General features: G+C 37.6%; 1 protein-coding gene across 1 annotated transcript in view; it reads right to left on the reverse strand.

Annotated features, from left to right (window-relative positions):
* mRNA-cap (RNA guanylyltransferase and 5'-phosphatase mRNA capping enzyme) overlaps window positions 1-13,804 on the reverse strand; it is a 52,542-nt gene that overhangs the window by 37,563 nt on the left and 1,175 nt on the right. The window contains exon 3 of the mRNA XM_089251974.1: window positions 4,690-4,799. Within this exon, the coding sequence (XP_089108100.1) occupies window positions 4,690-4,799 (110 nt within the window). The remainder of the gene's footprint in view (window positions 1-4,689; window positions 4,800-13,804) is intronic.

Here is a 13,804-nt window from a genome sequence, read left to right on the forward strand (position 1 = left end):
ACTACAGGCAAACTTGGCTAATTTGAACTTTGTTAATTCAAATTTTAGGAATTACCCCAGAGTTTCCTATACAATTTTTATGTTAAATTTAACTTTTAAATTCGATCTTTTTTCCCTTATTTTTATTACCAGTTCCACACACTAGTTTTTGTCTTTAAACGGGCAGCTGGAGTTTTACCGGTTCTTCATTAGCATCTGCTAAGAGCAGATGCTAATGAATAATGGAAGCTTGTGTATGTGAGTGATAATCTCTACAGTCTATTCAGATGGAATGTTTAACCAGTCAACTGGCCAATTAATTTTAATTTATCCAATGCTACCAGGGGTGAACGTTTTTGTGAAGATGGCACACGCTTTTCATCCTTTTTTCTTGGCAGGTTGAAGCTATTAAAATATTTTTTTGGATCAAATTTCTTATGACAACATTAAAACCAAGTTTATCATGTTCTTTGTGGTACATTTAAAATCACCGTAGAAAATAATAATAATTATAAAAGTAATTACTGATTAGTGTTCTAAATAGAAATATTCAATTCTTAATTAAATGCAATGACAGCATGGGCTGTTCCAGTTCAAAAATGAATGCAGAAAAACATTTCTTGATAATTCATGTTAAAAATGATGCATTTTAAAATGATACATGTTCAGAATATTTTTTCCCTGTATGTTACTATTAACACAGAATATATGTTATTATAACATAGAAAATATATATAAATTTCTTTTTTCAAAGTCTTACTCTAGTATTTAGTTTGTGTGATATATTCCAAAACATGGAACCACACAAACCAACACCACAATCAGGGCACCAATACTTGGTTTCTTTTCGTTTTTTAGCTTTCCAGCACACAACACACCTCTTATAAGAGAGCTTTTTTGTTATCATCATCAGTCAGCGATCATCACAGTCAAAACAAAACCAAAAGGATAAAAATTAATTTGAATGGATCAAACAGAAACAGTGAAACAATCCAACTGCAAAATCACCAACAATCTTCAAATGGGATGCAGTAAGGCAAACTGAGGACAACTTGTTGAACCGAAAAGTCACAAACAAGTGCATTTTTTATATATGTTTTTATATATGATAGAAAGTGTAAAATAGTCCACATGATGCACTGTTAGGGAGAGGGTCCTTCGCAAAAAATTAACACTTGGGAATGTGTTGAGAGGTAATATGACACCCCAAAAGTAAGAGGATGTGTTAGCATGCCCTCACCCACATCCTGGAGCAGGGACCCTAGGCTGTGATCTTTTGAGGCTCCTTTATGATGAATTTATAGCATGAAAAAACAAAAAAATGATGAGAATTGTCCTGGGCTGGAGCCCTGTCAGCCTCTGCTGCTTGTGAAAACCATGGGGGGGGGGGGGGTTAGGTTCATAATATGTCCTGTGACTGTAAGAAATGCTGCTGATTGGATTTATGTGGATACATAGCAGCTGAACCTCTGCTAAAAGATATAGAGTAAAATAAAACAGATGAATCTTTGCAAGGGAATATGAAAAAAAAAAAAGGTTTTGGGATGCAGTTTTGCAAAGCAAGATGAAAATAATAGTAATAATAATCTCAGACCTTTAATAACTATTCAACTAACTCCATCCAGAGGTGAGATAATAAAGTACAAGGATGGCTGTGTGGATGGCAGCAGCTGTATGAAATTATTCTGCCATATTCATGTGATAAAGACAGAATAACCAGCGCCAGTATGACAGCATTTGCCATCGTAGGCACCACAGTTATGCATGGCCACAATAACCAGGTGACTGGTTAAAAGCTATAGTGCTGAAATCATGGTCACTGTCTGGTAAAATTTATGTAGAAATGTCCTCTCCACTTGTTAATACAAGATTTCTTGAAAGACTCTGGTTATATATTTGGAGATAATGATTACAAGGAAGAAAATTCATCTCTGCCCATACGGGGACTCAAACCCCAGTCTTTCATTTGCCAGACAAGTGCTCTACCAACTAACCTATGGAAACAGAATATTTCTCCCTTGGAGTGTACATACAGTAAAATCACCTCGTTAAGTCTTCACCTTGATAAGTCGTCACTCCGGTTGAGTCATCATTTTTCTTCAGACCCTTCTAGTTCTCATAGACCACAATGTTATTAAACCCTCATTTACTTGTCACTAATTTCGGTCAAGTCGTCACTATGAAAAAAGTTTGAGAAAGAGGAACAGACAATTTTTATGGCTCCCATTAAAAAAGCTTGTTAACAGCATTGCCATATGCTTAAAAGTCGCCATAATACCTTATATACCCAAACGGAACAGTTTAAGTAACGAAATACGCTGGGGAAGTGTTCATTTGCCGACTATGGTTTTTAGAATGTTGGGGACTGTTCAAGCTAGATCTCATTTCTGCATGGGCTCTACTGGAGAAACTGGACAAACTGCGAGACACCCAAGTTCTGTCGCAAGAAGCAACGTAAGCACTTCGCCCATTCCTGGGGGGGGGGGGGGGGGGGGACGAGGCAGGGCATCTCCGGCAAAACCAAAATTTATTGATATGTCAAAGATTACATATAGTGCAAGGAAATCAAAAATTATATAAATCGAAGAATCAAATTAATCAAGTTAAAGCCAAAGTGCAACGGGCACGGATAATAAATAATCATAGAAAGCATGGGCTCTACTAATTTAGGGCTTGAAATTTAAACAAAATATTTTTGTTGAAAAAAATTAGACATTCTTTCCCAAGTTGAGGCCTTCTGTTTACTTTTCCCGACCCAGGCCCCCCCCCCCCCATGGAACTCCAACTCCGCTTAAGTCGCCACTCTGCTTAAGCCGTCATAATTTTTCGATAACTTGAGGTGACGACATATCAAGGTTTTACAGTTCGAAAATTGCGTCTTTCTTTCACTTAAATCAACTTGAAAATTATGTGCACCGTTTAAGAGCATCCAAAGAAAACAAACTAAAACTAAAAATCTAATAATTAAATAGTTTTTGTGATCCCTTACGTTTTATAGGACTATAATTATAAGTCAATTATTATAATATACACTCAGTGGCCAAAAAATTAAGAACGTCCCTCACTCGAACGCGTTCATGCAACACATGCACTGACATAATAAACCAAATCTGCTGATAAAAAAGCTTTCTCCCGGTCAGAAGCACCAGTTAAAGTTGCAATTCGCCCCTGTTCATGGGAAAAACAAGATATTTGAGTGATTTTGAACATGGCATGATTGTGGGTGCCTGAAGGGGTGGTTCCAGTATCTCCAAAGTCACCAACCTTCTTGGTTTTGCTCATGCAACAGTATCCAGTCTTCAATGAATGGAGGCAACTGACACGCATTGTGTGCAGGAACAGAAGAGCTACAGTGCAACAAATTTCAGTGCAATACAACTCAGGATCATTGCAAAACATATCCATACGCTCTACAAAACGGATCTTAAGGAAAATTGGTTTTAACAGCCGGTGACCAACAATAGTCCCTTTAATTTTGCTGCAAAACCAAAGAAAATGGCTTTTGTCGGCTGGAGAATGCCAAAATTGGACACTTGAAGAATGAAAGAAGGTTGTCTGGTCTGACGAGTCAAGATTTCTTCTCCATGTCGTTGATGGAAGGGCCCCATGTGTGGCGCAAGCAGCACGAAGCCATTGATCTGGCATGCCACATGACAACTGTTCAAGCGGGTGGTGGCAGAATCGCGGTCTGGGGAGCATTTTCCTAGTATACTCTTGGCCCCTTATCTCCACTAGAAACATCCATCAATGTCAGCGCCTACCTCCACATTGTTGCTGACTACGTGCACCCATTTATGACCATAATGTTTCCTGATGATGGCTATTTCCAGCAGGACAATGCACCTTCCCATGGGGCTGGAATCATCTCAGACTGGTTTGAAGAACATGACTGAGAGTTTCAATTGCTTCAATGGCCCCACCAGTCACCTGACCTAAACTCGATTGAGCATTTGTGGGACGAGGTTGAAAAAAAATTGAGGTCTGTTAAAAGCTTTGAAACACCACCTTCTAATCTGAGGGAATTAAGAGCTCCCATTTTGTTAGCATGGAACAATATTCCTCCTCAACGGCTTCAGAAACTTGTAGAATCCATGCCTAGAAGAATATCTGCTGCCATCAAAGTCAGAAGAGGTCTCACACGATATTAGTGGTGAGTAGCAGGGTGTTCCCAATTTTTTGGCCACTGGGTGTAATCTATATGCAGATTATATTGTGAGTCTAAGTCAGTCATCAAAATAATCTCAATTCTTGGTTTCAGTAACCAATAACAGTTCAGGCAAGCCTCGTTGAAAATACGAGAAGAAAGGATATTTTTATATAAAAAGCTTTAGATGAAAAAAATGACAGGAATGTCCCATACAATATGGGTTTTATGTCCCCCAAGTTTCTGGTCTGCGAATGGCAGAAACACTGCATATCTTGCCCACGGACTGAAGCAGTTGTGCACGCATTCGACAGTTTTTCAAGGAATAAATATATGCTGAGATTTCTAAAGGATTAAATTTTTTAAAAGATTTATGAAACCCCGCAATATACAAACAAAATTTCAAAATAAAGTCAGCAAAATATCAACATTTAAGTACAGAAAAATCTAACTTTGAAATGTCTAATGAAGTGAATGTTAAATTGTGAAAAGTCTCTGGAACTGTAACTCATTGGAACAGTCATTGACAAGAAAACATAAAATTCCAAATTATCGGTCATAATTACCTTGTAACTGCTGAGCGAGTTGACCATCATGTGTGGCGAAAATGAATATTCTGCAGGCACGAGTTCATCGAAGCTGTCATCTAGAGGAGTCTTGAAGGGAAGAAACTTACCTGAAAAATGATATAAAAAATATATTATTACGATCAGACTTTCATAACAGGTATGGGGAGGGGGGAAACACAAGGAACGAAAATTCAAATTTTCAACAGCAAAACCGCCCTTTAAGGTTGGGTTTCTGACATGACAAGCATAAAAAAAAAAAAATTGTTTGTTTAAACCATCAAAAACCTAAACGAATGCTTTTGGACAATGTTATGAACACAATAAATATATAAAATGATGGCATTTTATATATTTTGGCATTTTTTTGCATATTACACAATGTTTTATTTTTAAACATTAATTTATTACAATAATTAAAACAAAATGTTCATTATAATTTGCAATTTTGAATTTTTTGATGTAAGACTCCAGAAGAGCTTAAAGAAATAAACTATTCTACATATACTAACAGGATTAGAGAAGCGAAAAAGCATTGTAAAGGCATATACATGTCTGAAACGCATTGCTAGGGAACCACGGTAACCAAAGTAAACATTCCAAAAGTGATTGCTGAGGGCAAGAAAATATTGTTGTCCGACAATTTTTCGCCCATTTTGGGCATTTGCGCAGCTCTCACCAACTTTTAAAGTGGCCTAGCATTCAAGTCGGATCCCATTTGGTATATATATGCAAAACTTGGTGACGTTTGATCTAAAATTGTAGATTCGTATAGAGAACACGCACACAGAAAATTAATTATATATAGGCCTATATATATATTTTTTTTCACACATATATTGTATTATTTATTATATTATTATCGTGTTATACAATGGAATGAATGCCGTTTTTATTGGCAATTTTTATGTGAATGAATAGGCCTAGTTGTGGAATGAATTATCTGAGTTTCTATTATTTTCTATGAGGAAGTTTGATTCGAATAGCGAGCGATTCGGTTAACGAGAATGTTAGCTGAATGAATTAAGCTTGTTACCCGAAATTCTACTGTACTATATTAATGCATTTTCCAGGAAATAAAATTACTAATTTTCTCATCGTCCATGTTTTGTTACATTTCAAGCGTAAGCAAACACAAAGGGTATTTAGTCTATAAGGTTTTCGCGGCCATCATTTGATAAAAATTGTTTTTTCGGGTTCGAAGACCGTCGTCCGTTTGAGTTTGTTCTCAACGTTTCCCCAACACTAGTGGTTGGCATCATCAGGAGAATTGATAAACTGGATCAAAGTCAAGTTTTCCGGAGTCTCAGGTTGTATTTATGCACATAAGTGGCTTGAACTACACTATTGTTTTGCGATTGGTCAGTTGATTCTATGGCTGGCAGCGTATTGTAAACAGTTGTTATGCTGGTAGACATCTCTCGGCCAATCAGGTTCTACCAGCATAACAACTGTTTACAATACGCTGCCAGCCATAGAATCAACTGACCAATCGCAAAACAATAGTGTAGTTCAAGCCACTTATGTGCATAAATACAACCTGAGACTCCGGAAAACTTGACTTTGATCCAGTTTATCAATTCTCCTGATGATGCCAACCACTAGTGTTGGGGAAACGTTGAGAACAAACTCAAACGGACGACGGTCTTCGAACCCGAAAAAACAATTTTTAACAAAGGGTATTTTTAATCTATTTTTTGTCATACAAAAACTCAGTGGGAAATTGGACACGTAGGAGCCAGAATGTCAAGGGTAAAGCACATTTTCTTTTTGAACATGCATTGTGCAGATGCACCCCCAGGCTTATATGTCAAAGGGTCAACTAAGAGGGAGTAAAAATTGTACAGTGACCTTATAGATCGTGTATTTCATTGGACAGGACCATTGTTTTCTTATGTAATTAGGGAGCGTTCTTTCTTTCAAACCGAGTATACCTCAGGTCTATCCCCATGGACAATTTATTACCTAGTGAGTTGTTCCATAAGTGTGTGTACCTAACAGTCTGAATGTGTAATCTAGTGTTTCGTGGCTCATTATACAATTACACAATGGCATAATGGTGTGCCTGTTACTACAACTTGAAAACAAAAATGACACAATTGCAACAACTAGCTCTATCATGTATTTTTTGCAATAGTCAAAAAGACTGCTCCGGTAGTTTTAGGGCAGGGCGTGTTAAACGCGCCCCCAATTAACTGTTGGCAGCCTGCGCGAACCAAATAAGAAACAAAAAATGCTGGGGTGGGGTGGGGGGTTATTTAAAAAATTTTGAAATAAATTTTTTAAAATAAAAAGTACGAAGAATTTATGTAAAAATATAATGAAACAGAATGAATCAGCAACGAGAGCCACTGCATATAATGAAATCAATTTCACATTCACGCAAAAATTCCATGTTTTCTGCCTTAAAAATATGCAAATATTTCATGACATTTTTTTATACCAAGATGTATTGTGGTTGAAAGAATGACAGCAACAGCTGATATAAGTTGCGTGACAAGTTTTGTCTCCAAATGTACATTGCTTTTCAATATAGTGTTCGATGAAATTTTGGATGCGTCAAATTATGCACTTAAGAAAAATATTAATCTCCTTTGCACAAACTCGTAGCAGTGTGGAAAGGTGGTGCATCAGCAATGGCTGGCAAAACCGAGGGAAATGTATTTAGACATTATTAAACTGCAATCTTTCCATCCCATCATTTATCAGCAGGTCCACTGCAAAGATTAGGAAAATAAGGCAGCATTCTCAGGCCTTTGACGAACACTTTGAACTTCGCCTGATCTCAAGCAGCACTCATTCCCGAAATTTTTGAAAAAGAAAGGACACATCCTATGTTACCTCACATTACATAGAATTTTTTTGTTGTCTTGCCATAAAATTCTAAAAAAATATCCTTGTTCTATCTTTTAAATGGGGTAAAACTGTTCCTATGATAAGACACAGGTGCAATAACTAGCATTCTTAGTTGGCATTACAGGACATTTGGATAAATTAAATAAAAAACTTCTCACGGGAAAGATACAGGGGTTGGACGAAATGATATGAACACCTGTGAAATGAGACAAAATCTTTATTAATAGACTGTTTGCTATAGGCTGTCATTACCATTAACACAGTACTTCTCCCGACACCAACAAGGGTGGCCGTTTTCGTTACTGTGGCCCTGGCAAAGACAGGCTCTAACAATCATGCCTCTTTCGAAATCTGTGAGGAAAACCATAACAAAGTTTTAATGCCCCCCAATATACTATTTCACATCTGAACTCTATCACTGCTATGACTAGACTGACGTGTGCACATTCTCGCCCGCTAGGTGGCACTCTCCCACACTAGAGGGCGGAAGTATATGACAGCTTTCCTCGAGTGATGTCTCATTTCACAGGTGTTAATATTATTTTGTCCAACCCCTGTAGTTAATAACACATATGCATGATGCATTGAAAAATTCTAGGTGCAAACTGGATTTGCTCAAAAGCCATTTGCAAGATAACATTTTAAATTATTTTTCTATGTGCTGGCAGATTTCACCAATAAAAATCTTGGTCAGTAGTTAGAATTAATTTTATGACTTACTAGCTATAATACCCGGTGCTGCCCGGGTTTTCTTCAATTTGTGGGAGGATTGAAAAAGTGACAAACCATCATAAAAAGGCATAAACTATTACACATAATACTGGCAGCATTAATGAAAAGACAAACCATTGTAAAGGCATATGCATGTCCGAAATGCATTGCTAGGGAAAACCATGGTAACATTCTGAAAGTAAACATTCTGAATGCCATTGTTGGGGGCCCCCAGGAACTATATTGTTGCTCGACAGCCTTTTTTTTGCCCATCTCTGACGCACTATCAAAGTAGCCTATCGTTCCAGTTGGGTGATATTTGGTATACAGTCGCCCCCCCCCCCCCCCCCGTATTCGCGAGGGTTACGTTCCGGAGGTGACCGCGAATAACCGAAACCATAGGTTTTTTTTGTATATCTCATTTATTGAACATCAGGAGAAAAGCAGGGTGACACAGGGGTGGAAAGAATATGTAAAAGAGGGTGGAGATGTTTTCTTGAAAGAACACTGTGATTTCTATTCGCCGCTTCTTCATATCATGAAGTATGTTGAAGTATGTTTTGATAAGACTTCCTCTACTAATTTTTTTACATGTGAAGCACATACCATAGAAGGATCTATATCATGAAAAGAATCTATTGCTGATTTAAACTTGTGAAGCCCTTCCACTATGTAACATATGTTAAACTGGTCTTTACTTCTTTATCTTGATCTTTTTCATCTGGTACAGCTTCAGTTTCAGGAGCAGTCACTCAGCTCCATTAATTCCTCTTCAGTTAATGTCTCTGAATTGCTATTAATTTTTATCTGTTCAATTTCTTCTATATCCATATCATTGAACTTTTCTCCCCTCACCTGTTTCGCTAACGTGACAATGTCTTTTATAATTTCCTTGGAAATTTTCTAGCTGCCTCCGGGTCGGCAGCAGCTTGATCGTAAGTGATTTTTTACATTGTGTATTCCAAATCGTTTCTTAAACCTATGAAATCAACCTTTACTTGCATAAAGTTCTGATGAAATGGACGTTTCACCAGCTCTTTTCTTTAGGCCTATAGAAGAGTAAAACTTTCCACCTTTTCCGTTATAATATTACAATCAATTGGAATATCTTTTCTGTGGCAGTCTTAACCCACAAAAAACAGCATTTTCTCTATAAGAAACACATGGGTCCCGTAGGCAATGCTAAGTTTTCGCTGCCATAGGTGCAGCTAGAGCCTCGGCTGACTGAATTTCAGATTCCTTTTTCTTGATACATCTCACCGTAGATTCGTTGATTCCATAGTGGCGGGCAACAACAGCAATTGATTTACTTTCTCCACAAGCATACATGGGCAATATATCAATTTTTTTGTGAAGTTTTCACTTTTTTTGTCTTTTCGAAACTTCATCAGTAGTATAAGAAAAATGAGCCATCCTAAACATGTACAACTCAAATTTTGTAAACAAAACACGTGAATGACGATTGTTAGTGTTGACAAAAAAAAATTTCAATGAAGGGAAAAAAACTGTGAATACAAGGCGTCGACTGAATATGCAAAATTTGAATACGATAGATCGAAAACTGTAGATTTATATAGATAGCACACACACAGACAGAAAATCAATATTGTAAACACAGATTTATAATATGAATCGCTAAATGTAAAAAGCGGTCATTGTCTCTTGTAGAAAATAAGACATGACACACCTTTTTTATGTTTAGCGATTCAATTAATTTATCATTTTTCTTCCACTTCTCTTCGACTGCAATCGAACAGTTTTTAAAATGTTTATAATTAACTTTGATTACTAATGAAAATTTTTTTTATTATTAATTTAATTATTATTGATTTTTTAATTACTAAATTTTAATAAAATGATGGCCCACTTCTGAAAGCAAATGACTCATGATCTAATTGAGTTTGACCCCCCCCCCCCATTCCAGGGGATCTAGAAATACCAGTGGTTCTAGGAGATGTCATGAATGCCATTTCCCCCCATCAATCGCATAGGCAGAATATGGAATCTCGTTTGAATAATACAGAAACACACTTTTCTCAGCTTTCACATCACCTCTTGCTTAGCACTTTTTTCATATGCATGATTGAAACTGGTGCGCTCAAACGTCAAAACATAAACATCGATATCATTCCATTCCCACACTACAGTCAACCAATTGAATTAGAGCTTTACTTTTGGTAGCTAATTTAGTAAGTTATTTTAGTGAAATTAAGACGATTGTATTTTTTCTATTAAGTAGACCTATGCGCATGTGCCTGCACTCTTGGAGAGGTCTTTTTGCTCGCTCTTGGGGGATGTTTAACTTTGATCTTAAGCGTGAAACCTGTTTTTATGCTCCGTCAGCTACTTCCATTTAACTGGAATTCCTCGGCATCTGTAATATAGGATGACGAAGTGACCAGAAGACACATCCTTCAAGTTTTTTTTTCAAGAAAATCTCTTCGCCATGAATGTTGAATTACAGAAATGAAAACTAATGTGACAGACAAGCTAAAAATCAATCTATGTGGGAAATAGTGGAAGTTATGGAGACCTACTTCCAGGAGTTGAAAAAAAAGAAAAATCAGGCGCTGGTGTGGAGGATTAATTATACATTGAATGAGCAGGTTTAGAATATTTCCCACTCATCCAAAAACAAATTTATTGCCGTCCATTGATAAAATACATAGTCAAGTATTTAATGTTAAATAAAGCGCAGCACATTAAAATGTGAAGTTTTCATTTTTTAAATTTTAAGTTTAATTAAGCCTTAGAATTTCTTACAAATGCCAAGAAATTTCCCACATTGACCGATTTTTTCTGCGAATGAATTTGGTACATTACTGTGGTAGTGAGAGCTATAAGCTTAAAAAAAGACATCTCTCTCTTCCCTCTGATGCACATGCGCTAGCTGGACTTAGCTTCCACAAAAATTATCCAATGAGCATCTACTTAATCACTTAACGCGAGTAAACAGGCCTTAAGAGATTTTTTCCCATTCAACTTTCAAGGCTCCCATTCAACTTGAGAAGGGTTATGTCTTTGAGCAATACGTCTGTGAAGTGCTGGAGGACATGGGAGCAGGGCCGCAACCAGGCACTTAGTCAGCTGGGGCAAGCACGTATTTTGGTGTAACATTACCATTTAGGCCCCGCTGGAAATGGTCCTCTTCTAGTCATTTTTATATTTTTATTACCTTTACATTGATTCCGGGATCGATTGGTGAGATTACGTGCCGCCGATCGACACGTTTACAATCTTTTATGCTGCCAGATGCTGAATGTCATAGTTCTACAATATTATTCTAAGTTCATGTGAATATGTAAATTTCTCAAATGTAACTTTGATTCTAGCACTGTCGAATCTCGATACGAATTGGTTCCGGTAATAATGTGAGATATGGGGAATTTTCCCTTATATGCCGGTAGTGTGCAGCGAACAGACGCGTTGGTCCTTGGACGGTGATCGTTACATTTCATTTCACCACGCCTCATTCCGGAAGCAATGAGTTGATGATCCAGCAGGGTGCCTCTGCACCATTTAATCTATTGATCGTCCTCTTCATCTTCTAGTCAAAAATCCCTCAGCCTGTGTTGAAGTCTCTATGAGATGTCGGCTCTCGTCGGTGACAGGATATTCGTCGGGTTCGTCGTCTCTTCGGACGCGTGATAATGTTGCAATGGAGCCTCCCCCTCTCCAGATCACACGGATCAATCAAGAAGTGAACTGTTCGCGTTCTTGTGACAGTGACATCCTGAAGGGTGTAATCGACAGGCAGATCAGGTGAGAACGTTTTGAATCTGTGATATTAAAGCTAAAACTCAAAAGGAAATTTATCGATGCATGTTATGCAGAGACTTAAAATGTTTTGTTGTAAAATCTGAAGATTAATGCTGTAATAAAAGTCTTAAGTAAATGAAATAGTTGTCATATCATTATTGTCATCTGTCTGGCGAAATTATTTTAGGAAAGATAAAATTGGAATCCGGGAAGTAATGACTTTCGTTACATCGGCATCCCCCTTATAATGTTGAAGAATAGGTTAAATTGTGAAATTTGCATTCCCAGGTCTGGTGCACTTGTTCTACCTGCTCGCCATTAGTTGCGGCCCTGTGTGGGAGGATCACCACACCTCAAGAGGATGGATATGCCTGACTAGTGGTAAAAAGAAAAAGAAATGCCACTGCTGGCCAAATAGGCAGAATAGCTGCAGACTTCGCTAATGCTACGGGCACTCGCACATGTGCGAGAATCATTTCTTGGTGAATAAATAATATTGGCGTACATCATAGCTGCCAACTTTGAAGAATAAAAATTAAGGAGATTTTCACACAGATCTTAATTCTGTACAAAAAAAAAAATATATAAACAGGATTTTCAGAAAACCATGTACGGATTTTAATCCTCTGCAAAAATATGACATCGCGCAAGTCATCACCAGAAAGTGTGAAGTTGTTAATCATCGCCAACCAGTATGTTAAATTACTTATTATTACATTCAACTCAAATCATTTGGCCTGCAACGGGACATATGGTCAAAGTAGACACACAGAGAGAGAGAGAGGTCATCTTGTCAATTTCAGATGTCAAGAGGCAGAACGGACACTGGCTGATTGGCAATTTCGTCTTTTTTCTCCCAAAATTAAATATTTTTTGTCATGATTTAACGCAATGGCAACAATTAAAATCATGTTTGTAGCATCATTTCGAGGATTAAAAACAAAAGAAAGTCTTTTTTTTTTCTGGGAAAATTCTTTGGGAATAATTATTTCCCACCAAAGTGAGGATTTTTTTCAATCTCAGTCAGAATTTGGGAGGCATACATTTTTTTTTTTTTTTTGGTAGTCTGGGAAATAGAATAGAATTTCGGAAGCCTCCCAGATGACATGGGACATTTGGCAGCTATGGCTTACATATAAACTATAAGTCTATAAGATACATTCGCTATGAGTACATTATTGTGAGGATAGACTACGTTGGTATAATGAGCATATTCGCTGGGATCAGTGACAGCGGTACAGAGTCATGTTCCCTGACGATTTACGCTTCAGCATCAACAGTGATTCTGGACGTCAGGTACTGTGTAAAGAGTTGCCATCAGCATAATGTCTAGGAAATCTATCGCCATGGCAGAGGAGTAATGCTGTGGACGGGTATCATGCCAAATGGCAGAATTTTGCTTCGTATCTTTGATGGTGGTACTGCAACATCAGTAGTATCAAGGGCTGCAGCACACCTTCTCGGTGCCTTGGGACAGACATTTTCTTGGTGGCCCCTATTAAAAAGGAAAAAATTATGCACAATAAGTGTTTATCTTTTGTGAGGCCTGCAACTGACTAGAGGCCCTGGTGGTATTGCACAGACATTCTCATGGGCCATGTCAGACTTTTCTATGGTGCAATTGGCCATGACTTTCTGCAAGGGGTAAAAGCATGCACGGCCCCTGAACTTCGTTTTCCAGTATAATTTTTTATTATCCCTGACGAGGAAAAAGATTCACGAAACCCAAAACTGAGAACACGTCTTCATTTATGAGCAATGGCATCTTAGCACATGGGCAACCTGGCCA

This window comes from Pholcus phalangioides, unplaced genomic scaffold (genome assembly GCF_987345545.1).
Source record: "Pholcus phalangioides strain wild (caught in Gottingen) unplaced genomic scaffold, Ppha-v1.0 ptg000028l_1, whole genome shotgun sequence".
NCBI classification, from domain to species: domain Eukaryota; kingdom Metazoa; phylum Arthropoda; class Arachnida; order Araneae; family Pholcidae; genus Pholcus; species Pholcus phalangioides.